Consider the following 27,617-nt stretch of genomic DNA (forward strand, 5'->3'; position numbering starts at 1 on the left):
ACACACGCCCACGCAGTCTGCATGAAACCAGACACTATAACCCCCCCTGCTGTGTTGGCTGACCGTGGAACCCTCTGTTCTCTGGTGTCGGCAGGACTACAGCTGGGAGGACCACGGCTACTCCTTGGTGAACCGGCTGTACCCGGATGTTGGTCAGCTGTTGGACGAGAAGTTCCAGATGGCCTACAACCTGACCTACAACACCATGGCCATGCACCATGGCGTGGACACCTCCATGCTCCGCAGAGCCATATGGAACTACATCCACTGCATGTTCGGAATCCGGTCCGTACCTTTAATAGTTTTACATACCTATTTGACACTAATCTATGCACCATAAATTAAAATAGGCTATTTACTTTTTGGTTAATAATAAAACTCTTTCGTAATCTTTTGTAATGTCAGTTCATTGAGCTTTTACGTGTTTTACTGTATGTGTTGTATATGTATAGAATTGTATGAGTGCTACCACGTGTTGCAATGCTAACCGGTTTCTTTATCACTTCAGATATGATGATTATGACTATGGAGAGATAAATCAGCTTCTCGACCGAAGCTTCAAGGTCTACATCAAGACTATGGTCTGCTGTCCCGAGAAAACTACAAAGAGGATGTACGAGAGCTTCTGGAGGCAGTTCAAGCACTCTGAAAAAGTAAGCATTTGTCATGTGATTACACACACACACACAGATACAAAACCTAGCCACATTGAATGGTTTAAGAGACTTCTCCAAATAGATTGTGGCTTTAGGAGCGAACGAAATTAAATTAGTATAAATTTAATTTAGTATAGAGCATTATAATTACTGCATTTTATTAGGCTGGCAGTCATGAGAATGTGTTAATAACTGCATCTATCTATCTCTCTCCCTCCCCACCTCCCTCTGTCTCTCTCTCTCATTCTCTCCGCAGGTACATGTAAATTTGCTTCTTATGGAAGCGCGCATGCAGGCTGAGCTGCTGTATGCTCTGAGAGCAATCACCCGCTACATGACATGAAGTGATTTTTGTCATTTTCCTCCTGTTTTTACTCTTCATCATTGTTGCTTTTGTGGGACACTTACAAAAAAAAGAAAATCAAAACAACAACAAAAAAAAGAAAAAAGGAAACGCAAGAATGTGGCATCTTTAAGACATGGCATCTTCATCATCTTCTTGAAGGATGCAGAGATGGACTGGAAAGGAAAGTAAAATGAATGAATGACAGGACTAAAAGAAGGAAAAATATACATCTATTGCAAGAGGTGCGTGTTTGAGCCCACTACAGGGTGTCCGGCGCGCAGTGCCAAACCCTGGCCACTAGAGGGCGCCTGAACCATGATCTCTCCTCCCACGCTTCCTCTGTTGAGGATGCCGGCGGACTGACTTGTGATGTTTCTAACGGAGGAACGACACCTCCAGTTTAGTGTGGAGTCGCCGCCAACCACAGAGTCAAGGAAAAGATAAAGAAAAAAAACTTGTAAGGTGGGGGGGGGACTACCCCTGCCGCAACTCCCCAGCCCCGCCCCCTTCCTGTGCACAAACTGCACTAGCATATTTTTACCTTGCTTCTGTCTCTGGTTCCAACATTATCATTACGATTCATTTTTTATTGCATTAAGGTTGTTGTCATTTTGTGCGTGTGTTTTTTTTCATGTGTTTTGGGAGGCGGCTTGAGGCTGGAGTATTACTTGTTTTAACGGAGTGCCTGAACCACAGACAGCCAGGCTACCTGTTGGTGCTGCTCAACTCTCATAACCCCAATCCCAAATCCCCAGCCCCATTACCCGTATATGTATAAGCTAACCCATAGAGAACGTGAATGTGCGCATCTTCGTCTGTGTGGATGGATGGATGGGTGTGTGTGTGTGTGTGTGTGTGTGTGTTTGGATGTGAACGACTGAAAAGTGAGAGAGAGATTTAAAAAATCTGAAATCGCTGCCTGAGCCCTGTTTAAAAGGTTTACTGTAAAAAACAAAACAAACAACAACAAAAAACACCACTTTGTTTCAGCGTTGTGACATTTCCAAAGTGTTTTCAGGAAAAAAAAACAGAAAAAAATAGATACAAAAAAAAAAACAAGAAAAAAGAAAAACATGTCAAAAACAGAAACTAGCTTTTTTTTTGTTGTTGGAAATTTCAAACGTTCGAAAAAAATCAAACGCACTTTTTTTAGACAAGCGATATGCTTTGGCTTATAGTAGCAGTGTGGTGTGGTGACCATTTTACATTAAACAAAAAATGAAAAGGTGGGGGGGGGGGGGGAAAGAAACGAAAAGAGGTCTTCCTGCCGAGATGATGATGCGCTTCCTGACGTTCGACCATCGGCTTGTCTTCCTTTTGTACGCATCCCATTCAGTGGATACGGTCACCCTCCTAGTTACCCAGACCACGACTTCAAATCAAGCCATGGCTGGGGTTGTCAGTATAAGCAAGATATAAAATACCTCCTGTTATTTGTTTGTTGGTTTGTTTTTCTCCTTAAAGTGCTCTTCACTGAGCTTTTCATGCAGGCGAGTGTCTGCACATGTGCAAAAGCAGACGCGCTTGCATGCCGTCTGTCACTCTGGCAATGCAGTCAGAGGTGAACGAAGCTTGTTTTCGTTTTTATTTCCCAAAACATAACCAGTGTAACTAAGCAGATTTTTTTTGTTATTTTTTCTGTTTTTGTTTAGTTAAGCTGTGGTGGGATCTCCACTGTTACTGTTTTTGTTTGTTTGTTTACTAAAAAACAGTATAGTTCTGTTGGCATCTGTGTGGGTAGGAAAAGGATGGAGGAGAGAGAAGAGGGGGATGGTACTTTTTTTTTTTTTTTTTTGCAAAACACTTGTAAAACAAGCGCAGAGGTATTTGGGATTTTTTTTTTTAACCAAACTTCTGAGACTGACGTCAGTTACTGAGTTTTATAAGAAGAAAAAAAAAACAATAAAACATGAGATTTGAACTGCTGTGTGTTGTTTGGGTTTTATTCCTGATTTCTGAGACATCAAATATGACTCGGGAAACAAAGCATAACATACTCATAAAATAGCCAAAGTCCATTTCTTACTGACACCAAAACAGTTCATTCTGGGAGTTTCTTTCACTGTGTTTAGCACAGCGTACTGGCTTTACCGTCTGAACCACTTCAGCACTTTTAAAGTTGTTCGTCAGTTCTTCAGTTCTGCGGTGACATAAGCACTTCCTCAATAGTTCTGTATTAATCACCAGTTTCTCACGTCAAGCAATCCACACTCAGCAATACTGCAAGCCTGTGAAGGTCACTACTGCAGACACAAAGAAACATGGATATGTACGATATCCCTGACATTGTAGCTATCATGCAGAAACAGCATTGTGTCATTAATGCTGCCCAGCGATGGCCACAATTGTGCCACTATTGGTGTGTGATAAGTTGGTGCAGCGGAGTGTGTGTGTGTGTCAGTGTGGTGTGTGTGTGTGTGTCAGTGTGGTGTGTGAGCCAGATCCTGCTAGTGATTGGAAGATCTTCAGAGCAGGGGCATCTGTTTTTGCATAGACATCCACGTATATGCATGTATGCGTAATGGATAAAACGTGTTCTGACAATATTTCTCATTAAGGCTGCCCTAAGTTGTTGGTGTGTGTGATAACTTTGTAAGTGAAGCAATGTGTGTGTCTGGGCCAGGACCTCCACTACTGGGGTGGCTTTCAAAGAAGGACAACAGCAGACAACTCAACACAGAGACATAGACAAAAGAGGCTGAAGAAAGAGAAAGGGAGATCTAAAATCAGAAAAGTCCCTGCTCTATAAACGCCTCCGTCTGGCCTAGTCATCCTGCACCAGACTCATATCTCAGAGGTCAGCACAGCAGTGGAGCTGAAATATTTCCTTTCCAGTAAAAAAAAACCCCCCACAGCAGGAGACAAGGTAATTTGACCTGCCATTTCTGTTGGGTCAGGGTCACTGTTGACAGGTAAAGGTGTGGATTCTGCTAAGTACCTTTCACATCACCTCCCTCTCATCTATGAGTCACAGTTTTTGTTTTTCTGAAGGGGGGGTGATGTCCCGGAAAGGCCCGGAAAGCCAGAGATCGGCAAAAGACAGCCGTGGATTACGGCACGGTTCCCATCATGTCAAAGGTTCTGGCAGGGACTGACTAACTTCGCATAAACCTGATCTTTATCGCTGTTCATTAAGGACATGTTTGTACAATGGATGTTGACAATGCCTTCTGTGTGTATGTGTGCTTTTATGGTTTAATGTTCTAGAACTGCTGTTAAGCATATGAAGGTTGGGGAATGGGGTGGGGTTTTAAGGGGAGTGCTATGTTTGCCCTGTTTGATGTGATGTGAATTCATGTTTTGTGTGTGTGTGTGTGTGTATCTTTCTAATACAAGCATTTGAAGGCATTGTTCTGTTGTCTCGAGAGGCTATCTTTCAGTACTTGTTGTTCAGACAGTTAAGTCAACACACAGATTCAGATTGAACAATAAAAAGTGTTCTATTGTTCCACAGCCCTAGGAAGTTGAACAAGCATCACAACAGCAGTTACACAACACCAAATTACTTCTTTCTTAGGGTAAAGTGCAAACAGTTCATTATCAGTTACACTTGTTCATTACCCTTCAAGTTCAGTAAGAAGCACAGACCAGTATGTGGGCCAATCTCATAATTAATTACCATACAAACTATTAAAGTGCAGTGCATACCCTGACTAGCGCACCACAGTGATGTAAACACAGACACATAAACACAAACCACAGGCGCACAGGAAATGCAGCGACTCAAGACGGCTCTCTGATTGGTTCTGACAGTGTCACCTGACCCAGGATCCGCCTCCGCAGCCTCTGGGCGACAGGACGGAAGTCCAGTTCCCAGCATGCCTGGTGAAGCTCGCGCATTGCGCTGTCGGCCGACCAGGACAGAGCCTCTTCCTCGTCTGAGTGTACAAACACACAACATACACAAACACTTAAGTACCAACACACGTCAGGAGTCTGTGAATGCAGGTAGGCAATGGTCCAGTTTAATGCACACAAAGGAGCAATGCATGTGCATCTAAAAGTTTAAAGGTTGTGTCCTCGATCCTGACGAAAGGTTGTTGATATTTGAGCTCAACTGCCAATCAATCCATTGCATACCTAGATACATAGAGAGTGTGTGAAGCAGCTCCTCTGTCTCATTCTCCATGTTTTCCTCTGTACAGTTCCACAGGGTCTGACACAGCAGCCCAGCCAGCTGCCAATCACATGGCCCGAAGTCCCGCAAGCAGTCTCCCAGTCTATAGGGAGAGGATCACAGGTTCACATGATCAACACCTAATTATTCGACTATTCAACGCACTTTAGACAGTACTTTAGCACACTTTAAATCATAACAGTATCCTTATGTAAGAGAATCAACTAAGAGACAGATAGTCATATATAAATAGTCATATCTGGTAGTTTAGTTATTTGAGTAACCTTCAGTGATCATCAGCATCATCTATACATACACACTCACACACTCAGTCTTACTTCTGTATGACTCCTTCCTGTCTAAGTGTGTGTCTGTTGTGTGGCTCTGCTGAGAGGTTGATGAGGACGCCACACGCAGAGAAACACACATCTGAGCTCTTAGAGTCCAGCAGCGTCACAACAAACTGATGCACTGAGAACACACACACATAAACACATGCAAGCAAGCACACACACACACACACACACACATACACATACTTGTGATAAGAGGATATTGAGCGTTACAGCAAGAATGAATCAGAATGCAAATTTGGTTTAGGTGTTAGTGAGTGATACCCATGTGTGTGTGTGTGTGTGTGTGTGTGTGTGTGTGTGTGTGTGTGTTTATCTGGTGTGTGAGTGTGTGTGTTTGTGTGTGCGTGTGTTTATGCACTGAAAGAAAGATGGCTTGCTGCAACACACACCTTTCTGCTCCATGATGAAGTGCCTGACGTCTGGGATCTGAGACAGGTTCCCAAACACACGAGTGGCCTCCAGCACCGCAGCCATACTACAGCTCAACAACAACTTCAACAACACTACTGACAGACACAGAGGGAGAGAGAGAGAGAGAGAGAGAGAGAAAGAGGGAGAGAGAGAGAGAGAGAGAGAGAGAGGGAGGGAGGAAAGGAGAGAGAGAGACAGAGAAAGCGGGAGGGGGGAGGGAGAGAGAGAGAAAGCAGGAGGGAGGGAAAGAGAGACAGAGAGAGGGAAAGGGAAAGAGAATAAAAGTCACTGTAAATGTGAAGAGAAGTTCAGCCCAAAATTATTTGTGTTTTTTCACTGTATGGAGAGGAGGGGACTAAATGATATGTAATATATGACTGCCATGGTTGCTGTGTTTGTCACTAACACACAGACACGCACACATATACATATGCACACACACACTTACAGTGGGAGATGCGAGTGTGCCTTCGGCGGACCACAGAGCTTTCTCCCTGGTAGAAGGACAGATTGTTAATGGTGGCGGCCGCATTCACCATCAGCTCCTCACTCAACTCCACTGAACCTTGCTCTGTAATACACACACACAGACACACACACACACAGACCCACAGATGACACACAAACACACGCATACACATACACACACAAACAAACACCTCAGTTGAAGAATGTGTTTTTAGCGTGGTCGGAGGAGAACGAATGTTTGGTATAATAAAAAAAGAGAGTGTGCGTGTTTGTTGTTTGACAAGTGCACATGTTCTTGGTTTGTGTGGTTTGTTTCCCATCACTGATAGCGCAGAAGGGGCTCCACTTTGAGAGGATCCCGTAAACCATGACACAGCAGAGGCTGGGTTGGCCGGTGTGATTTTATCAGAAGAGCTTGTGTGTGTATGCATATGTGTGTGTATTTATGTCTGTGTGTGTCTGTGTCATGCATGTTGTGTTTGTGCGCGTATCTGTATGTCTGTGTGTATGTATGCATGCACGCACATGCCGTGTATGTGTGTACATGTTTTTGTGTTAGTGTGTTTATACGTGTTTATGTGTGTAATGCATGGAAGTGTGTGTGTGTGTGTGTGTTTGTGTGTGTGAACGTGTGTGTGTGTGTGTCATGTTACTTTGTTTGTCTGCAGTGCGGTTTGCTGCAGCAGGGCCCTGCCTGAGTCACTGTGGCTTTCTCTCTCGGGCTGCTGACGGGAACAGAGCCTTTGGTGTGGCCACCTCCATCAGCTCTGATTGTCCTTCTCTCTCTCTCTCTCTCGCCCTCTCTCTCTCGCTTTCTTCTTTGTCTTTCCGTTTTGCCTTTTTTTTCCTTTCTCACTTTGTGTCTTGAATTCTCACTCTCAGTTTCTGTCGCTCAAATTCTTAATATCCTTTTGTTTATCAAACTCTCTATCAGTTTCTTTTCTGGATTCATGCCCCTCTCCTCCTTCCCGTTCCTCTGTTTCACAATCTCTCTCTATTTCACTCTCTCACAATGACTCTCTTTATATATCTGTCTGCCTGTTGCCGCTCTGTCTCCCTCTGGTTTTTAAATTGCTTCCACACAATGCTTTGTCTATAACGCAGCACATCATCAAAGCCATGACACCAACAGCTGCAGCTTCAATACCTTAACTAGCTGTTTCTGTTCAGCCAAGATAAACACACACATACGCACACTCTCTTGTGATAGGCACTCTCACCTCTCTCTCTCTCTCTCTCTCTCTCCTAAGTCAGTTTAATTCAAATGAGCTGTACTGACATGATCAAACTAATTTACCCATTTTATCTTTCTACCTTTTCCTCTTTCTGTCTTTCTCTCTCTCTCTCTCTCTCTCTCTCCTTGTCCTTCGCATGAGAGCAGGACATCAGGCTATAGCGGAGGGGGCTTATGTTTATAACAAAAAAATGGAAATCTGTTTGTGTGTGTGTTCTCTGATACATCTTGTCAGTTTACTGTACTTCCTGCAGTGTTTCGGCTCTGAGACACACAGGCTGTCCTCTCAGCGGCTGATAAGCTGCGACGCAGGATGTGTGTGAAATCACTCCTGTACTTTACAGTTGGGGAAACAAACGGCCTCTCTCTGTTGCTTACCAGTAGTTGCGTTTCTCGGTACGAAACATACTGACTGCAAACGAATCCTGTGCAGAGAGGCTTTAATGTGCGTGTTTGTTTGGGCGCTCATCCTGTTTTGTGTGCCTGTGTGTGTGTGTGTGTGTGTTTGTGTGCGTGTGTGTGTGTGCCTGTGTGTGTGTGTGTGTGTGTGTGTGTGTGTGTGTTTGTGTGTGTGCGTGGGTGTGCCCTTACCCAGCACCTTCAGGAGCAACTCCACACACTCTTCACTGGCTGCCAGAGCGGTGCCTGCTGTCGGGTGTATGGAGATGTTGGCCAACACCCTGATCAACTTCACCAGGACGTCCTCCCTCTCCGAGGCCCCAAGTCTGTGCACGCCTGAGGAGGCCTGGGGGGCCACACGGGGCTCCTGGTAGAGGTAGAAGAGACGCAGGAGGGTATTCACCCCTCCTCGCTCCTCGTAGATGCACTCCCGAGCCTCTGGGCAACGGGCGGCCAGATTCCCCAACGTGAATAACAACCGCACCACCAGATCCTACACCGCAGCAGGGGAGGGGGAGAGAAGAACGAGGGTGGGGTGGGGGGGTGGTGGTAGAATGGGTGGAGAGAGAGAAGAAGGGAGGAGAGCGTAACAGAGGGAGAAAGACAGGGAGAAAGGGAGAGAGAGAGACAGAATGACAGACATCAGGGCGAAGAAGAGGGAAATTACCAAAGACAGCAAGTGTGTGTTCATGCCTCTTTAAACACATGTCTGTCTGTACACTCAAACCCACTGGGACTTTCAACACTATGAGATTTAGTCTCAAACACTCACACAGACATCACCCTTCCCCTGCTGATACAACAACTGTGTGTGTGTGTGTATGTGTGTGTGTGTGTGTGTGCGTGCGTGTGTGTGTGAGCCAAAGAGTGTGTGTATGAGCGAAAGAGTGTGTGTATGAGAGTGTGTGTGTGAGAGTGTGTGGGTGGGTAATGATGCTGTAAACAGAAGGCCATGGGGACAGCGTGTTCTTGCATGAGGTATTTAGCACACTGCGTGATGTGTTAAGTGTTTGCGTGTATGTGTGTCTGTATGTGTGTGTGTGTGTGTGTGTGTGTGTGTGTGTGTGTGTGTGTGTGTGCGCGTGTTTGTGTCTGTGTGTGTGTGTGTGTGTGTGTGTGAAGGGTGTGTGTATACTGTGGAGATTAAGAGCACATGATCTCATTACTGCTTGTGCCAGCAAACACAGGAACAGCATCTGAACTTACTGTGCCTCAATAAAACAACAACAGCAAACAGCCCTCACACACTGACACACTCACACAGACACACACACTCAAAAAATAGATATGAAACCTACATGAAACTGTGTGTGTGTGTGCATGTGAGTGAGCTTTTCAATATTTATGTGTGTGTGTGTGTGTGTGTGTGTGTGTGTTGGGGTTAAATCACCTGCTTCTTGCTGTGTTTGCCCAACAGGTCTATAAATATCCTCCATACTTGGGGAACCTCTGCCAAGGCCAGGCAGCACTCGTTATAGGAGGACAGCTTGCTGGAACACACACAAACACACACACACACACACACAAACAAACACAAACATATACACACACACGCATGCAGACATAAACACATCAAGTTACATCTCACAGAGTGTACTTGAAAACAAACTAATAAACTGTTACAATCTGTCCTTCAACACAGTAACAGACTAACACACTAAGCTTGTCCTCATCCAGTATCTGAAATAAATATATAAATCATCACATACAGGAGTACTTATACTAACTTGACAACCTATAGACAGTTACTGATACATGTATTAACATCTCTTCAGTGAGGCTTATTCAAAAGTTATGTTTGACATTAACTAGTTGTTAATGACGGTAATAGCACTGAACTCAGATGTGGTGTGGGACTGGTAAACGGCAGCCAGGTTTTGTCCAGCCCTCCAGAAGAACTCTTTGTAGAGAGCTGAGATTGCAACTTAATCTGGCCCTTGATTTTTCTTTTTTAACTGGTTTACACTGACTGGAGAACTATTTATAAGCTGGACGTGCTGACTGTTTTACCTGAATATCCGGGCCACATTGGTGCATATGTCTGGGTCTCCATGGTGATGATCTAGAACTGTAGTAAGTTCGGCAAGAACCCCATTTGAGAGGAAGGGGGGGCGAGACTCAGAGAGGTCCGCCATGTTCCTCAGGGTTGCAGTCAGCTGAAATGAGAACCAGAAGAGTGAGTGAGTGTGTGTGTGTATGTGTGTGTGTGTGTGTGTGTGTGTGTGTGTGTGTATAGACTGTGCGTGGAAAGAGGCTGTGATCATGTGCATGTATATACATGAGTATGTGAACATGGACATGTACAATATGCTCTGTGTGAGTGACATTGTATGCCCGTGTCAGATCAAGGTGCCTGCATGTATATTTGTGTGTGTGTGTGTTTGAGTATGTTTGTGTTGTGTGCATGTTTCCTTGTGTGTGTGTGTGTGTGTGTTGAGGTGTGAGTATGTTTCTGTGTGTGTGTGTGTGTGTGTGTGTGTGTGTGGGTATGTGTGATGAAGTGTGAGTATGTTTCTTTGTGTGTGTGTGTGTGTGTGTGTGTGTGTATGTTTCTTTGTGTGTGTATGTGTGTTGAAGTGTGAGTATGTTTCTGTGTGTGTGTGTGTGTGTGTGTGTGTGTGTGTGTGTGTGCGTGTGCGTGTGCGTGTGAGTGTGTGTGTGCGTGTGAGTGTGTGTGTGTAAGACTGTGTGTAACGGATGGTAAGCTGAGCCTTCAGGTATGTGTGTGTGAGTGTTTGTGTATGTTGACATGAGAGTATGTTTCCTTCTGTGTGTGTATGTGTGTTGTGGTGTCTGTATGTTTCTATGTGTGTGTGTGTTTGGCTGTGTGTAACGGATTGGTAAGCCGAGCCCTCAGCAGAGGCCCATGACTGCTCGACCCTCTAATCAAACAGAAAGAGCGGAAGGCTTTCAGAGTGGCTTCATAAATCACTTAATCAACAGGGCAATTCACCCAATACCAGACGTGGGTGTGTGCCTGCGTGCATGTGTTTGTGTGTGTGTGTGTGTGTGTGTGTGTGTGTGTGTGTGTGTGTGTGTGTGTGTGTGTGTGTGTGTGTGTGTGTGTGTGTGTACTGTATGTATCCACATATGTGTGAAGAGTATTTTTGTATCAGTTAAACATCGTAAATACATTGCATGAGAAAGTGAGTGAATAAAGTATATATACGTATACGTATAAAAGTGAGAGTGTGTCCGTGTGTGTGTGTGTGTAACTGTCATTCGACTGTGAGTGTGTGGGTGAGTGTGTGGGTGTGGGTGTGTGTGTGCACGTGCGTGCGTTTGTAAGTGTGTTTGGATTGTGTAAGGAGAGGCATATTTCCTCCTTGCGTCTTAATGACGTTTGAACTGCAGCCATGCGTGTGAAACTGAGGAAGTATTGTGGCCGTGCTTCTATAGTATGAGACAGGCTCCTTACTGGAATCTGAACACACCCTGTGCTTGGACTCAACACGCATACATCAACCCAGACCAGAGAGAAAATTGCAGGAAACACACATCAAAACACACACACACATTCAATACATTATACACACACACACACACACACACACACGAACACACACACCACACCCTTAAGGACCTTAACATTTTGTTCCCAACCAGTGTGCTGTAACGGTGTGTGCTGTAGTGTTGGCTCTGGGTAGCTGTGAGGCTCAGATGAGAATCTGGGAATTTTGTGAGGCCCACGATTCTCATGCAGGGCCTCAGCAGTCCGAACCAGCCGTGAGCGGACTCTTCCACGGTTCCTGACGTATTCTAGAACGGACCTGTAGCTGTTCTGGGCTGAATCTATGAGTCAGTCAGCGGTTCACACATGCAAGGCCGTTCAGTAAAGAAGACAGGCTTTAAAAAGATCATAGTGATTTCTATTACTGCACCCACGTAACATTGCAATTGTACTATTACGTCACATTGTAATACTTTAACCACTTCAGCACAATGATAGGCTGCTACCTGCATGGCTGTATTATGTACCCTAACCCTTTACCTAACTCTAACCAAAGATATGTATACGCAATGCAGCAATATGCTGTTACATACGTACTTCCAAACACCTCAAATCTGAAACTCTACACTTCAGATGTTTCTCATGACCTTACTTGGCTGAGCTATGAGAGTGTGAGTTTATGAAAAAGTGAAAATATTTTTCCCATATGCTATTGAAGAATTCAGAACACAATTATGATCAGTAAACAAGTGTATTTGTGTGTGTGTGTGTATGTGTGTGTGTGTGTGTGTACCTGCACAAGGATGTGTCCAGTGGTGGTGTGTGTGGGGCCAGCGCTGTCCCGATCAGAGGGAGGGTGTGTGAACCTGTGTGTGAGCTGACTCAGGATGCCGATGCAGTCCTTCTCCAGCAGCAGCCTCCGGAGGGCGCTGTTTCCTGAGAGGAACTTGAGCGTGGCCACGCAGTAGAGCAGAGCCTCACCACACACACTCACATCCTCACTGCGCAGCACGCTCAGCAAGGAGTCTGAGAGACACACACACACACACACACACACACACACAGCACACAGACCCACATTTGTGAGCATTCAAAGGCATACCGCAATGTTGCATGAACCACTGCATGGTTGAGAATATAAATTTAAAAAAACTCAGACTCAGTTCTATAAATAGCAGTGAACTGCTGACATGTTTCTGTCCATTTGAGTTGCCCTCAGCACATAATAATGTTGACTGTTGGGGGTAGTTTTCATGGTTGTGCATATGTGGGTATTTTTACTCTTTGAAAACGGTGTGTTAGATTGTGTGTGCAAGTGTGCCAGTGTTGCTCACCTATGATGGAGTTGTTGTGGAAGAGAGCATCATTGCTGGCACTGCGGCTGATTTTGAAGATGAGTTTGCAAATGTTCAGCAGGTTGTTTCCACTCACTTTCAGCTGCAACCACATACACACATGGGTTCAGATTCTTTGAGTGTGTGAGTCTGTGTGTGTGAGTCTGTGTGTTTGTGTGTGTGTGTGTGTGTGTGTGTGTGTGTGTGTGTGTGTGTGTGTGTGTGTGTGTGTGTGTGTGTGTGTGTGTGTGTGTGTGTGTGTGTGTGTGTGTGTATGTGTGTACTTACTGCCAGTATAAGTTTAGCCAGCAGCAGGTTGAGCTGGTCAGAGCCCAGGTCTATGAGTCTGAAGAGAGATCTCAGCAGTGTGGCTCTCTTCCGCAGCCTCCTACCCAGCATGCCTCTTTCATGCAAGGCACCATGGAGACGAGAGCACTCATCACACAGTCGCCTCACAACCTCCTCGGATGGGCTGCCTCCTTCAGCGACACAACAGAGAGGGAGAGAGAAAGAGAGGGAGATAGAAAGAGAGAAAGAGGAAGAGAGGAAGAGAGAGAGAGACAAAGAGAGGGGTGGAGGCAGGGGAGATGGAGTGAGAGAGACAGAGAGAGGGTGATAATGAAAGAAGACAAAGGTAGAGTGAAAGAAGAGAGAGTGGGACGTTGGGAAAAAGAAGGGAGAAACAGGAAGGGAGAGAAATGAGAGAAGGAAAGTGAGAGACAGAGATGGAGAGATGTGTGTAAGAGCATAGCTGCGTTTGCACAGAAAACCTGCTGCAAAGGTTTCGGTTGGCTTTGCACCTTAACAGACTTGCCATAACATGTCCAAGGTTGCAGTGTTAAGTGAACACTGTATGTGTGGGAGGTGTGATCATGTCATCATGGATATATATATAAATGTGAATGTATGTGTGTGTGTGTGTGTGTGTGTGTGTGTGTGTGTGTGTGTGTGTGTGTGTGTGTGTGTGTGTGTGTGTGTGTGTGTGTGTGTGTGTGTGTGTGTGTGTGTGTGTGTGTGTGTGTGTGTTTGTGTGTATGGGACTGTATGTGTGTAGGACGTGTGATCATCTGTTCATCATGTCATTATGTATCTTCATATGTGTGTATGCTGGAATTTGTATATGCACACCAGTGTGTGTGTGTGTGCGAGCATGTTTGTAATTGTGTAGATGTGTGGGATGGGACAGGATTGAACCAACATCCCCTCGATGACGTATGTGATAATAATTTGTCTATTCACAGCATGAAATGTGTCCGTGAGTGAAGGTGTCTGACTCCTTATTGTATGTGCATTTCTGTGTGTGTCTGTGTGGATGAAGGCAAAATGGTGCCTGACCTTATCTTGGGAAATCCGTGTTTGTGTGTGTGTGTGTGTGTGTGTGTGTTTGTGTGTGTGTGTGTGTGTGAGGGCAGAATGGTACCTGAGTGTACCTTCTGAAGCCCGTGTATGTGTATCTCTGTCTGTATTTGTGTGTGTGTGTGTGTGTGTGTGTGTGTGTGTGTGAGTGTGTGTGTGTGTGTGTGTGTTTTAACTAAGGAGTGCTGCTGTCTAGCGTTCCTGTCCTGTCTGAATGCTGGTTTATGCATGAACCCACAAGGCACTTGGCAGGATAAATATTTTATACATGTCTCTCCAATGAGTTCCCATTCCATTTTAAATGCACTAAAATATTTACACCCTGAAAGACTTTAATTTTGCTGCAGTTTCTCATCCAAGTTCTTCCTTCTGCTGCTTCTTTTGGCCCTAAAAAGTGTCCATAATGTGCAATTCACTGCACAATAGTTTTTATCTCCTAGGGGGTAACATGGATGTTGACAATCATGCCCATGCTTTCACCTTGTCCCCTGGTATCCTCTAAGGCAGGGTAGGTGATGGTGATGGAGTTTCATTTCCACTCATTCACGCTCAAAAAACGTTAAAAAGCCTTTAAGTATTCGCACTCCTTTGTACTGTAGTCTGGTCTTTTCTTTATAAGAAGCGAGGTCCTTTCATGTTTTATTTTAGCTTGAATGCTTCCCCATGACTGTGAAGGGGGATGTGAGGCGAATGAACAGTTCTGGGAAGTTTAGGTGGAAGTCCATCTGGGGCATCGTTCTGGCAGGGAAGGGAAGCGGAGATATGAGAAGGCTGCTGGGATATTGCCCCGCTGTAATCACTTCAGCATCTTCCAGAACCAAACTGCCTGCCAGCCCGAAAGGACTACGCTTCCCGAAGGTGCTGATGTGCTACGGCCATCACTGCATGATGGAGGCTCTTGTTTTGAACACGTTCACTCTCCTAGTTTCCATGGTCCACTCGCTGTGCAATAAATGCTTTAAAGAAATGCACCCCAGCTTGGACACTGTCTAAGTAATCCAGAACCACTGTGATTGACTTCCATTCTGATTGTCACCTGGGGGGTCTGGGCCGAGAGGCTCTCTTAGCTGGGGCTTCCTCTGAGGGAGTGTGTGTGTGTGTGTGTGTGTGTGTGTGTGTGTGTGTGTGTGTGTGTGCGAGCGTGTTTGTGTGTGTGAGTGTGATGACTCTTAAGTGTCATCCTCTAAATAGGTCATGAGGGGTTTCTTCTACCTGTGACCACAGCCTCAAACTCCTGTAGGACTGGAGACACCATCGAGTTCCAGAATGAATCCTCTGTGACATCACTTCCTGTACCTGATCCATCCCCATCCCCGACCTCTTTATCTGGAGTGGGTAAAAGAAAGAGAAAGACAGCGAGAGGAGAGCGAGGGAGACAAAGAGTGCATGAGACACACAGAAGAAAGAAAAAAAAGAGTCAGAGAGAATGTGGGGGTGAGACCAAAAAAAGAGAGCGAGAGAGTGAGAAAGTGAGGGTGGAGGGGTGGGAGATTGCAAGGACGCCAGAGAGGTGCAAGAGGAAGTAAGCAGTTAAAGCTCGCCACCCACAAACCGTTTGCTAGCCGGCGCCACTTGTGTGTGTATTTGTCTGTGTTTGTGTGTGTGTGTGTGTGTTTGTGTGTGTGTGTGTGTGTGTGCATGCGTGCATACATGTGGCAGCACAGTGCGCTTTTAAAATAAAGGCTAACAAATACAGGATGTTCCATATTGCATGAAAAAGGTCACCGCCTGCACCTACACATGCTTTGATCTGCACACATACAAAACACACACACACACACACACGCACACACACACACACACACACACACACACACACACTTAAAAGAGAAATTTGCTTGCTGGGCGACTGAGAAAACAGTGGTTGCCAGATCAACTGATCCTGTTGCGATTGGTTGCTGCGATGATCCCACTCATGTCAGGTAAGAGTTAACACAAACAACCTCCACGTGACAACTTGATATTTCAGCAACCAAACCAGGTCATATTATGAACTTGAATTACATTAAATTACAGTATACATACTTTAAGCCATAGAAATAGACTGGCAAGCAAAAGCATCTTTTTTGTCTCAAGATGACTTTTAAGGCATCAAATCATCACCCAAAGATTAATAGTAGGACTGTGTGAACTCTGTTCTAACTCTGTGTTCTCCAACCTGAACTGGTACACGAAAGTGCAAACAGTAATATAGCACCTAAAGATACGAGTTTACTACCCTGGGGGCATTCACAGTAACAGAATGTTCACATGGCCTGTTATGTAAATGACTTCAAACAATAACATCTGCTGAATGAATGAATGTAGAAACCCTATTCAGTTAAATGTGAGTCTGTTACAACAGCTGTGGTTGGCACGTATCAGCAAGTGCCATAAAACATGTGGGCAGCATAAAGAGGTGTGAAAACATGTGCTTTGCATGCCTATAACAGAGATATGATAATGACAGAGGCACTCCGATAGTGGATGGATCCAGCCCAGCTCTGGCACGTGTGTGGCCTTATCCGTTGTGGAGTGTGTGCTGTTATCTGGAGGTAATTATGCTGATAACAAACCTGTTCTTGTTCCACAGGTGGTGGCTTGGGTGTTTGAATCCGATCTGTCGGGCAGGGATATCTCACCTCTAAAGTGAACACACACACACACACACACACACACAAAGAGGAAGCAGAGGGCACATAAGGAAGGCAATGACATGGTTAACTGCTCATAATTTAACTGATGACTCAAGGCACACATGATCAGATCAAGTGGACTGATTTCTTGCAAATACACGCACTCATGCAGCAGCTTAAACCAAAGGATGTTGCTAATGACCACTAGAGGTCCCTACTGCTGCATCAGTGCCACAATCGCTCTGTGTTTCTTTTGTCTGTGTGCCTGGGTCCCTCGATGTGTTTGTTTGTTTGTGTATATGTAACCATGCTCGAGTGACAATACACACTCCTATGTGTTTGTCTGTTTATAGAACTGTGCTTGTGTATGTGTGTGTGTGTGTGTGTGTGTGTGTGTGTGCACATATGTGTGTTTGTATGTTTCTGTGTGTGTGTTTGTATGTTTGTGTGTGTGTGTGTGTGTGTGTGCACATATGTGTGTGTGTGTGTGGGTGTCTGTGTGCACGTATGTGTGTTTGTATGTGTGTGTGTGTCTGTTTGAAATTGCATGTGAGAATATTTATATGTGTATATAACTATTCTTTCATGTGTACGTGTGTTTGCAACATAACTGTGTGCATGTGTGTTTTTGTGTATGTGTGTATGTGTGTCTGTGTGTGTGTGTGTGTTTGTGCATGTAACTATGCTCATTTGTGTGCGCGTGCCTATGTGGCCAGGAAATCTCACCACTGGTCTGAGGTTTCTGTTCAGTATAAGTCGTTCATGCCTTGTCATATTGAGGTTTCCCTTATCTTGCTGCCGTTGGGTTAGGCTCTCTCACACACACACACACACACACACACACACACACACACACTAACATGTACCCACCCACGCACGCACACACACAGACACACATACACTAGCCGCCATAACACACTGCTTTAAAACCTGTTGCAGTTACACTCAGTCTTGTGACCAGACTTCATCCCCACACCAGCAAGACAACAATGCTGGCCTAGATCTGGTTTTGGACCTGGCAGACTGCCATCAGTTTAGTCCCGGATCTGTGTGCAGTTAGCAGTACTGTCGGGGAAAGAGATGTTGGCCTTATGTTGATGGGTTACAAAGTTTGTAATGGATAGGCACTAGAGAGTTTGGTGCTAAAGCTATATAGGTCCAATATCTTGGGGGGGATCTGCAGAGTTGATGTTGTGAAACTGATGTGTCTGTTAATGAGTGCTGGCCTGGCATCACTTAAGCTATAGATCCATTTCTAGGGGGGGGGGGGGACCTGTAAAGTATGTATTACAATGAAATTTACACTCTAGGACAAACTTGGCAACGCGGAAGCAACAGGTCAATCTTTTGGGGGGAGATTCTGAAAAGCTGGCAACCCTACGGCTACATTCGATTCTATTTTAGTTAACCTGATGCTGTGTCTGCTGACTGTCCGCATATCAGTAGGGAGCGGCAATGTGCAGAACGTCTGGATGATGTCATGGTTCTGTATGGGGTGTGTGGGTGGGGTGGGATGGGATGGAGCAATCGATCGGGTTCGGAGGCTGATGCGGTGATAATGCCTGTTTGTTGACGGACCGACAGACGTGCAGGCAGTGCGCATCACTCTCAGAGACGTGATCTCATCCCTGTCTCAGCCCAGCCGGGTTTGGGTCTGCCAGCCAACCCACAGACAGCCGCACTAATCTAATACTCATCCATTAGCAGCAATAAGAGAGAAAGAGGGAGAGAATGAGTGAGGGAGAGGGAGAGAGAGAAAGTAAGGGAAGGAGAGTGTGTGTGTGTGACAAAGAGAGAGAGAGACAGAAAGAGAGAAAGGGAGGAAGGGAGAATGAGAAAATGCACAAAACTTCTCCTTATTTGTCTTCATCTGTGTCGTGTCTAATTGACTCCATTCCCTCTCATCCTTCTCCTGCTGGGCCGTGTTCATTACAGCCATCCCACCCTCATCTGCAACCCACCTCCACCCCAGTGAGGGGTAGGTGGAGGTAAATGCCAGACAGGGGTGGGTTGTTTGTGAGACCTCTCATGCAGGGGAGATTCTTGCCTCACCTCTGCTCTGGCTACTGGGTGCTGGAGCCCCAACGGTGCTCCCACTAACTGCTGTTTGGGTAGAGCGTGATATCCATCTCACTTCCTTCCTCCTGCACTCCACTGCTGCTGCTGCTGGGCTCCGCACGCCAAACACCACACCACACCACACCACACCACACACGCCGGTTCACTGAGGCTCACAGGAGCGTGCGTAGAGTCAGCGGCCTCTCGCTGACCTAGCAAAACTGCTACCGCTACGCTTTGTTCTATGATGTACTGCTGTACTAGAGCCACACAGTTGTGTGATACATGCATGTCACTTAAAAGCCGAGTTGCTGATCACAGTGAAGAACAGAGACTTTTCTCTTTGACCATCTATTTCACTTGCTGTTCATAAGTGCAGACGGCTAGTTAAAGTATTCTGTAAAGGCATCCGGTTTGAAGTAGTGATGTGTCAAGATTTACAGATTAATCACATCCACTGATTGCCATGGACTAATGGGGATGTGCCTCTCAGCCAATCGATCCTTTTATAAACTTTTAACGAATGGCATGGCTCTTGTGTCAGCTCAAGTACGTTTATTTGAAGCCAGAATTTGAGTTCCACCAATCAGCATCCGCGCCTTTCAGTGATATAACCAATCGAGTGCTGCCAGACAAAGGGCTATAGGAACGAGCTGGCTGTAAAAGTGTTTTACTGCGGCACACGTTCACAGCGCAGAAATCAATGTGCGAATGGATTTTAACAACATCCCCAAGCTCAAGGCTGAAGAGACATAGTGATGTGCAACTGATGAGCTCTGCAGAAACTCCAAGCAAGGAGAGAGAGAAAGAGAGAAAAAGAGGGGTAGAAAGAATGAGAAAGAGAGAGACAGAGACAGAGAAAGAGAAGGAGTGAAGCGAGGGATGCAGGCAAGCCCAACATTCAGGCACAGCTCTCAGTGAGCCTTTGCTCTGTGACAGGACATGCCATTACATGCCACTGCATAAAGAGACAGTATGCAACACTTTGTGCACTTTTTAAAATGTGTTTTTGTAGGCAGCTAGTACCAGTATCATCTTCAAATGTATCTTCATGGTATATAGTCATGAGAAGTACAGATAAATACTTATCATTCCAACTATCTGCCAAGGCTATGCACTATGCAGTTCTGTGATCCGTGTCGGACCACCCTGCAAAAAAAAAAAAAAAAAAAAGCTTTCACAGCACGGTATCGCCAACTAAATTGCATGCCTTTTCAGTAGTTAGATAGCTGGTTTTCGACCTAACTGCTGCTTTAAGTACAGGTACGATAACAGTATGAATGAACCTGCCATAATGAGGAAGACAGGCAGTATGCCAGAAAGAGATAGAGACAGAGAAAGAGCATGGAGCAAGGAAAGAGAGTAGAGAGAGGTAGAAAAGTAAAGAAAGAAAGAAAACAAATCAAAAAGAAAAGGATGAATTGCATGAATGACTGAATGAATGAATGAAGGAATGAATGAAGGAATGAATGGGGGGGGGGAACTGAAAGCGAGCAAGAGGTATATGTTCACGGAGCTAAATAAATGATCTGGGTGGGTAACATCACCTTGAATGGCACTCTGGTACAAAAGGCTGAAAAGAATCGATTCAGTTCATATGAATGGGACCATGAGACACTAGTCTGCCTCCGTATACACACACAGATGGCACCATGGCAACCTTTGTGTATCTGTACATCTGAATCAGGACTTAACAGAGAGAAAGAGAGAGAGAAAAAGTTAGAAGAGTAAAAGTGACAGTAAGAAGGAGAGTGGCAAATGAAGCGATGGGGAAAAAGAGGTGGGAAAGAGAGGTGGAAATCAGAGAGTGTAAGAGACAAGGGGTAATGAGAGGAAGAGAGAGAGAAAAGGAGGGGCAGAGAGAGAGAGAGAGTGAGACTTGTGACTTTTAACTTTTAAAACCCCTTTAATAAACCATTATATTCTACAGCCCCACACCTCAACTACACCATGGTATGAGAACACATCACCACACCACACCACACATCACATCACCACACATCCCCAATTAAATATCAGGTTACCATCATCAACTACTGAAATCAGACCCGTGTGTTTGCACTATTTACGTGAAAAAAGGCTATGAGAGAGAGAGGCAGAGGGAGAGAGAGAGAGAGAGAAAGAAAGAAAGGAAGGATAAGAGAAATGAAGAGGAGGGAGGGGACAGCAGAGGACCAGTTATACCTGTATGTGGAGGGTCCGTGGAGCTGAGGGTGAGGTAGGGAGGACTCGGCCTGCTCGGTCTCCTTGGCTGCAGCTGCACGGGCAGAGGGAGGTGCTCCAGTGCCTAATCTCTCAGTGAAGGAGACGCTACGGTGGGTAGGGGATTCACAATCCTCAGGCTTCCTCACTGCAGAGAACACACACACACACACACGTACGCGTGCCAGTGTTAATTTCGTTGACGAAAACTATGACGAAAAATATTCGTTAACGACCTTTTTCCCGTGACTAAGACGAGACTAAGACGTGACGAAAACGGATCTTTATAAATAAAAACTATGACTAAATCTATTTTAACTTTCGTTGACGAGACGAGACGAGACGAGACGAAAATGTTGGTGGTTGACTAAGTCACAATTGTTTTTTTTTTCTAAACTTGTATGCACATCATTGGTTGAATGTTGCCCGGTCCTGTATCTATCCCTCCTCCACTCCCTGAGATGGCCAGACATGCAAGTGACGCCCTATGGCTTAACGTTATGATGGCTGAAGTTAAGGCACTCGGTACTGGAAGACAAATAAGAATAGATATCTGGACAGTCTTAAATTATAACTTGACAGAAAATAAAACACAATGCACCGCAATAACTGGAGAGAAACCGTGTGGCTTCAAAATACATGGGAAGAACACAACAAGAGGCACCTGAAAGCGCACAAGACAACCCTGCCATTTATGCCAAGGTAAATTAGCTAGTAACTGTCAATGATAATTAGCTAATGTTAACTAGTTATTCGAATATATTAGCCAACGTTAAGTTAACTTCAAAGGGGCAGTCGAGTGTATAGGTTGTGTCAGCTTGGATAACTAGCTAGTCATTTTCGATTGAAACCTCCCGTTTGGCTTGGCAAATGAGTTCCAAAACTTTTAGCTAGCTAACGTTGGCTAACTATGAGGTAGCATAGCTAAGTTATACTAGCTATCGATAACTAGCTAGTAAACACAATGCAGAATCGACCGCATGACATTAATCAAGAAAAAAATAAATGAATATGTGATTGGTTTACATATCCTTGTCTATTTATGCAATTGTTATTAGCACTACTTTCAACTCTCAAACTATCCGTCTAGCTAAATACTGTATGTTGGTTATCAGATTGCACAGCAATTCATATGGAGGATATGTGGTTGATTTAACTAAGGCCAGGTAGGCATAGTAGTTGTATTGTGTTATCAGATCATTTGAATCTTCAAAATCTAGACTTGATATTCTCTTATATTTTAATGATAATACTGTTAATTAAGTATTGCCTTAAAATTATTATTTACATTGAATTAATTGGAATTCAGCTGTAGGCATAGGAGACCTGTATCTTAGAGACTAATTGCATCCACAGTTTACGTACTGCAAGCTTGACTATTATGCAGTTGTAGACACAACACAAGGGGTCCCTGGGCCTGAGAAGGGATGGAAAGGAGTTTAATGTGACTATAAGATGGACTTAATTTTTAGTTTAATGTGACTAAAACTAGACTAAAATGTAATGAGACTTCGTCGACTAAAACTAGACTAAAATGTTCTGAGTTTTCGTCGACGAAAACTAGACTAAAACTAAGCAGGATAAAAATGACTAAAAGTGACTAAAACTAATATGCATTTTCGTCTAAAGACTAAGACTAAGACTAAATCTAAAATAGCTGCCAAAATTAACACTGACGCGTGCACACACACACCGGACATTCAAACATGCAAATGCACACACACCAGAGATACACACACACACACACACACATATGAAGGCACATATGCACAAGGTAAGGTCTATAACCTTCATAATGTTTAAGACGTCTTTTTTTCTAACAACTGTATGATGTAAAACATTTAGCTTAGAATTACAGAAGTTATTGGAAGAGAGAAAGAGAGAAATGGATGGAGCAGGAGCAAGAAATAAACACATTGCACTGAGAGCGACCTACACCAAACACCTTATTTTCCATTCAAACTAACAAAGTAACCTCCAATAACCTCTCCCACATACAACACACACCCACTCACACACAAAAAACACACACACGCACATCTTCACACACACACTCTGTCTGAAAGAGAAAGCCCGCTGGTGGGGATGTAAATTACTCCATAACCTACGGCTGGTGAAAGGCTCTATTCACAAGAGCAGTGGAGCGGAGTGCTCACTCACACACTCGCTTGCGAACCCTCAGTACTGTACTCAGACACTGCAGGGCCCTGTGAGGCTATTTTAAAAAGAGCCTTCAGTGAGACTGACAGACGCTTGAATAGGGAGAGCTGGAAAAAAGAGTGTGTGTCTGTGTGTTGTGTGTGTGTGTGTGTGAGTGGGTGTTTCTGTGTGTGCGCATGTGTGTGTGTGTGTGTGTGTGTGTGTGTGTGTGTGTGTGTGTGTGTGTGTGTGTGTGTGGTGTGTGTGTTGTGTGTGTGTGTGTGTGTGTGTGGAGTACACAATTCGCTGTCTTTCTGGGAAGTCGGTGACATTGTTAATGTGATAATGAACTGCCTAGCTCCAAGGAGCTGTCACCTCTCTCTATGGCTTTCTCTTTCTCTCACTCTTTCGCATGCTCTCTCTCTCTCTCTCTCTCTCTCTCTCTCTCTCTCTCTCTATGGCTTTGTAATTCTCCTTCGATTCCTCTGCTCTTTCTCTCTCTTTATTTCTTCTGGCAAAGCCTCCTGAAGAGCGTTTATTTGTATCTGTTCCTCGCTTGCTTTCTCTTCCCTGTTTTGACTATGTCCTCCCTCTTTCTGGCTCCTTCTCTGTAGGCCTACATTTACATTTTAATATTCACTTTGCACACACTTTTTGGAAAGCAACTTCTACAGACCACATAAACATTGTTTCAGTGTGCATCCAGCCTGAGAATTGAACCAATCACTAGGCTGTGTTGAGCTACAGGAACACTTGTCTATAATTCTTTTAGCTACCGTACATCCACATTTTCTGTCTATGTGATGGTGAAAGAACAGTTCCTGGAGGAAGAAGAGTCATCCTCTTTCTTTCTCCCTTCATTTCTGAATCTACCAGCTTCTCTCTCTCTTCTCTCTCTCTCTTTTCTCCATCTCTACCTGTCATTTCTTTCCTCCCTCTTCTAGTCTCTATCTTTCTCTGTCTCTCCTTGCAGCTCCCTGTCCCTCTCTTATCTCCATCCTCCTGGGCTTCACTCTTTTCCTCGCCTCCTCTTTGTCTCTTTCCTTTTTTCCCTTTCCATCTCCCTCTGTGTCACTCCTTTCCTCTCCCTCTCTTTCTCTCTTCTCTCATTTCCATCGCTTCCCCTCTCTCTCTCTCTCTCTCTCTCTCTCTCTCTCTCTCTCTCACCCTCCATGTGTGAGCTCACTGGTGGGAGCCTGGTGTTGGATCCAGCCCGGAGCAGCCTGGCTCTGGTTACCCCCAGGCCCTTCCTGCCTTCTGTCTGCTCGGTGGGCGGCTTGGGTAGAGCCACCGCCTCCTCCAGGGCACCCCCATCCAGGGCAGCAGCAGGCAGCCTGGGCTTCTACACATACAGGGCAGGACCATGGAGAAGGAGAAACACAAGGAGAAAGAGAAATGCACTTGAAAGAGCAAAACCAAATGCATTTTCAAAGACAGTATGTGGACATAATGAGAGAAGAGTAAATAAAGTGGAAAAAAGGGTAATTTGAAGAGGATGTTATTAAATACGTGCGTAGAATGTTGTTTTTGCTATTATGAACAAGGACTGTTAAAGGCAATAAAGCCAGACTAGGGACATGACACAAATTTTAATTCACAGAGCCAAGTAAATAGTCAGGAATAACAGCAAACTAATGGTGTACAGATTCCTTTTGATGTGGTTCAGAACATTCAAAAAAGTTTAATCTAGGTTTTCATATTTCTTTACATTTATGGAGGCTTCGGGGGATGTGTGAGGACACTCTGCATGACTAACTGAGAGAGACTGCGTATAAGAGAGAGAAAGAGAGAGGGAGAAGAGGACAGAGAGATTGTTTATGAGAAAGAGAAAGAGACAGGGAGAAGAAGACAAAGACAGAAAGACACAGCATATTTCCAATACCCACATGGTCTAGAGGAGAGAGACGGGTTCCAGAACCTGGCCTGGAGTCCGGCGCTTCAAAGTTCCGGGCATGCAGACTGAGGGCGACACAGATTACAATGCAATACAACAGCAGGGCTCATCCAATACAAACATATGGACTATTAAAGTAAATAAATAATGCCAGGTAGCCTAAACAGCCTAATGCAACATGATTTGATTTATTTGCTTACCCTGACAGGTACGTTTCATCCTGCACTAGTGCAGAGGGTGTGCAAATGAAAGGGTGGTGTCTAGTCTAGAGTGTGTGTGTCCTATCTGTAACAGCAGTGCTCATCTAATTCACACCATAGGAGCTGATTAAATATGTTCAAGGCCAATTGGCTGCTTTCACTGACAGGGCAGAGACGAAGGGTTGTGACCTGAAGGCAGAGAATTTCTCTTTGGGATAAATTAAGTACTTTCCTCTCCCTCTCTCTCTCTCGTTCTCTCTAAAAAAATCAATTTAGTTGCTTCTACAGACAGGGCTGGGCTGACTGACTGACCTGAAAGCAGAGGGGGGGCGACCATCGCGGGGACGTGAAGACCCCTCCCCAAACAGCTGCCGGTGTTCATCTAGTGGGGTGAAAGGTCGCTGGGTGCGTAAGGTCCGTAACGACTGTCGGGCCTCCTGCACAATCTCCGCGCTGGTCTTGTTGCTGGCACCGGGGACCCGGTAGAATGGTTTGCGGGTCTCACGCCTGCGCTCCATCCGACAAGCGTTTCAAACCAGAATGTGAGTGAGACCTTCACAGACCTGAAACACACACCATCACTCCAACCCCACCCAGGACCTGAGGAGACCCTTGCAAGTTTCAAGAGGAGGAATGAAATCAGGAGGATATATTATAAATATCAATTAATAACATATTACATTAATCACAGTGATGACACAAATAAAAGGGAATTATAAAATGGTCACATGGTTCTAATGCAACCTTCACAAGTGTTAGATAGACTGTAGTTGTAAAAGTCTGCTGAATCTCCAGGGGTGACATTTTAGTCTATTTATTTCAGCAGATTTATGTGTATTTGCAAGAATTTAGATCCACTGCATTAGCATGATGGATATTCTGGATTAGACATAGGCCATGCTCTTCATAAAATATGGCTTTTGACACCAAATGATACCACCAGTGTAGAGAAAAATGCTGGATCCAGTCTGAGAAATTTAAGCATGATGCCAAACATAGACGTTATTTCGTGTCATAACGTTATTTCAATCGACACTACTTCTTCAAATGTACTGGTCTATTTTCTGACAAGAGACAACACATGAAAACAAATGGCCTGAATGGAACAACACATGGAAAAAACGAACATTTCTCCAACAACACTTTCTAAAAAACACGTTCTTCATCACAATGTCAAAACAACTAGGACTACAGCCACCTATAACTGTGTGTTTTTTTTTTTTTAGAAAATAATGCAAAAGTGAGGTCCAACACCAGCACATTCTCAAAGTCACCAAAATGAATGTGAAACCGCAAGGTAGACTTTTTACATTATGCATGCACTTAGCTACAAAAATGCCTTCAATAACAGCATTCCCAGAAGAAAACTGCCAATGAGTTTGCTAAGCGACAAATCTTCTGAGAGAAGTTATGAGAGCCCTGCAGGGTAGCTGTGCTCACTCACAGCAGGCTCGAGCTCAGTGTGCCTGTGACCTGCGCGCGCATAGCTCGTCGCCATGGTGACCAAATGTAGCGGTTGCATGAGAGTGCTCAAGTATGACAACAAAAGTGAATGGACCTTTGCTACCAAACACGCATCCTCAAAACATATATAAAACAAACACCCAGTTTAATTGACAACTTTCCATGTCAAAAACGTATGTGTAATGGAAACATTTTATCACTTGGTGGAACGGGAGGGATGTTCTGTAGTATAACCAGTGCGAGTTCATTATTGAAAGCTAACATTACCGAAGAGCTAACCTATCTAGATAGATAGATAGATAGCTATCTAGATGGTTAGCTAACGTTGGCGTGTCAGCTAACCAGCAGTAATCGGTTTTCTAAGTAAAACAAAGTTGCTACACAAGGTCCAGTGTCGGTTCATCAACAAAAGGTAATTCACCACACGTCTTGGAATGCACTCACCTGTTGTTGTGATTAATTTCAGCTTGAAACAATGCGTCGGTTGACTAATTCCACTTTAGGTAGAATAACTGACACTCCAGCACCACCACAGTGGGTATCTCGCGCCTGGTTACCCCTTTTACAACCATGTCACATGACCCATTCCCTGGTCTTCAGCCTCGCGCTATGCTCAAGGAAGTGTGCACTGTGTCTTCTCAACTGGTGGGTTGCGACCCACTTTGGAATCATTCTGAATGGGTGTGTTCCTTCAGAACTATAATGCTTTCTGAGTGTGTGTGTTCCTTCAGAACTATAATGCTTTTTGTTGAAAATACGAACAGTAGCTTTTATTTTTAATTGGAAAAAGCGGAGTCTTCACAGTTCTCACAAGGGGAAAAGGGAGCTCTCGGAAAGAGACAGTTAAAGGAGTCCCCAAACATTTTCTTAGGAAGGCCAGATCTCTGCCAGGTTGTTTGAAAGGGCTGGAGTATCTC

The 27,617-nt window shown here is 44.7% G+C and overlaps 2 protein-coding genes across 4 annotated transcripts in view; one reads left to right on the forward strand and one right to left on the reverse strand.

Annotated features, from left to right (window-relative positions):
* sesn1 (sestrin 1) overlaps positions 1 to 2,927 on the forward strand; it is a 58,452-nt gene extending 55,525 nt beyond the window's left edge. For both annotated transcript variants that reach the window (XM_031582270.2, XM_012832059.3), the window contains 3 exons: positions 95 to 285; positions 509 to 653; positions 913 to 2,927. In XM_031582270.2, the coding sequence (XP_031438130.1) occupies positions 95 to 285; positions 509 to 653; positions 913 to 999 (423 nt within the window). In that variant the 3' untranslated portion in view covers positions 1,000 to 2,927. The remainder of the gene's footprint in view (positions 1 to 94; positions 286 to 508; positions 654 to 912) is intronic.
* A 1,019-nt stretch (positions 2,928 to 3,946) lies between these two features.
* armc2 (armadillo repeat containing 2) lies at positions 3,947 to 27,617 on the reverse strand. 2 transcript variants are annotated; one of them, XM_031582269.1, is made up of 18 exons: positions 27,145 to 27,617; positions 25,549 to 25,847; positions 25,029 to 25,101; positions 24,310 to 24,484; positions 20,986 to 21,151; positions 16,684 to 16,751; positions 15,341 to 15,454; positions 13,061 to 13,251; positions 12,773 to 12,875; positions 12,232 to 12,464; positions 9,998 to 10,143; positions 9,378 to 9,477; positions 8,180 to 8,480; positions 6,335 to 6,457; positions 5,865 to 5,978; positions 5,458 to 5,590; positions 5,083 to 5,222; positions 3,947 to 4,880 (listed from the first exon to the last, which is right to left on the reverse strand). In XM_031582269.1, exons 2-18 carry the CDS (start codon positions 25,752 to 25,754, stop codon positions 4,726 to 4,728), a joined length of 2,541 nt encoding a protein of 846 aa, XP_031438129.1. In that variant the 5' UTR covers positions 25,755 to 25,847; positions 27,145 to 27,617; the 3' UTR covers positions 3,947 to 4,725. The 2 variants fall into 2 exon arrangements, with proteins under 2 accessions (XP_031438129.1, XP_031438128.1); XM_031582268.1 differs by having other exon boundaries at positions 5,865 to 5,981.

The sequence above is a fragment of the Clupea harengus genome, chromosome 15, assembly GCF_900700415.2.
Source record: "Clupea harengus chromosome 15, Ch_v2.0.2, whole genome shotgun sequence".
NCBI classification, from domain to species: Eukaryota; Metazoa; Chordata; class Actinopteri; order Clupeiformes; family Clupeidae; genus Clupea; species Clupea harengus.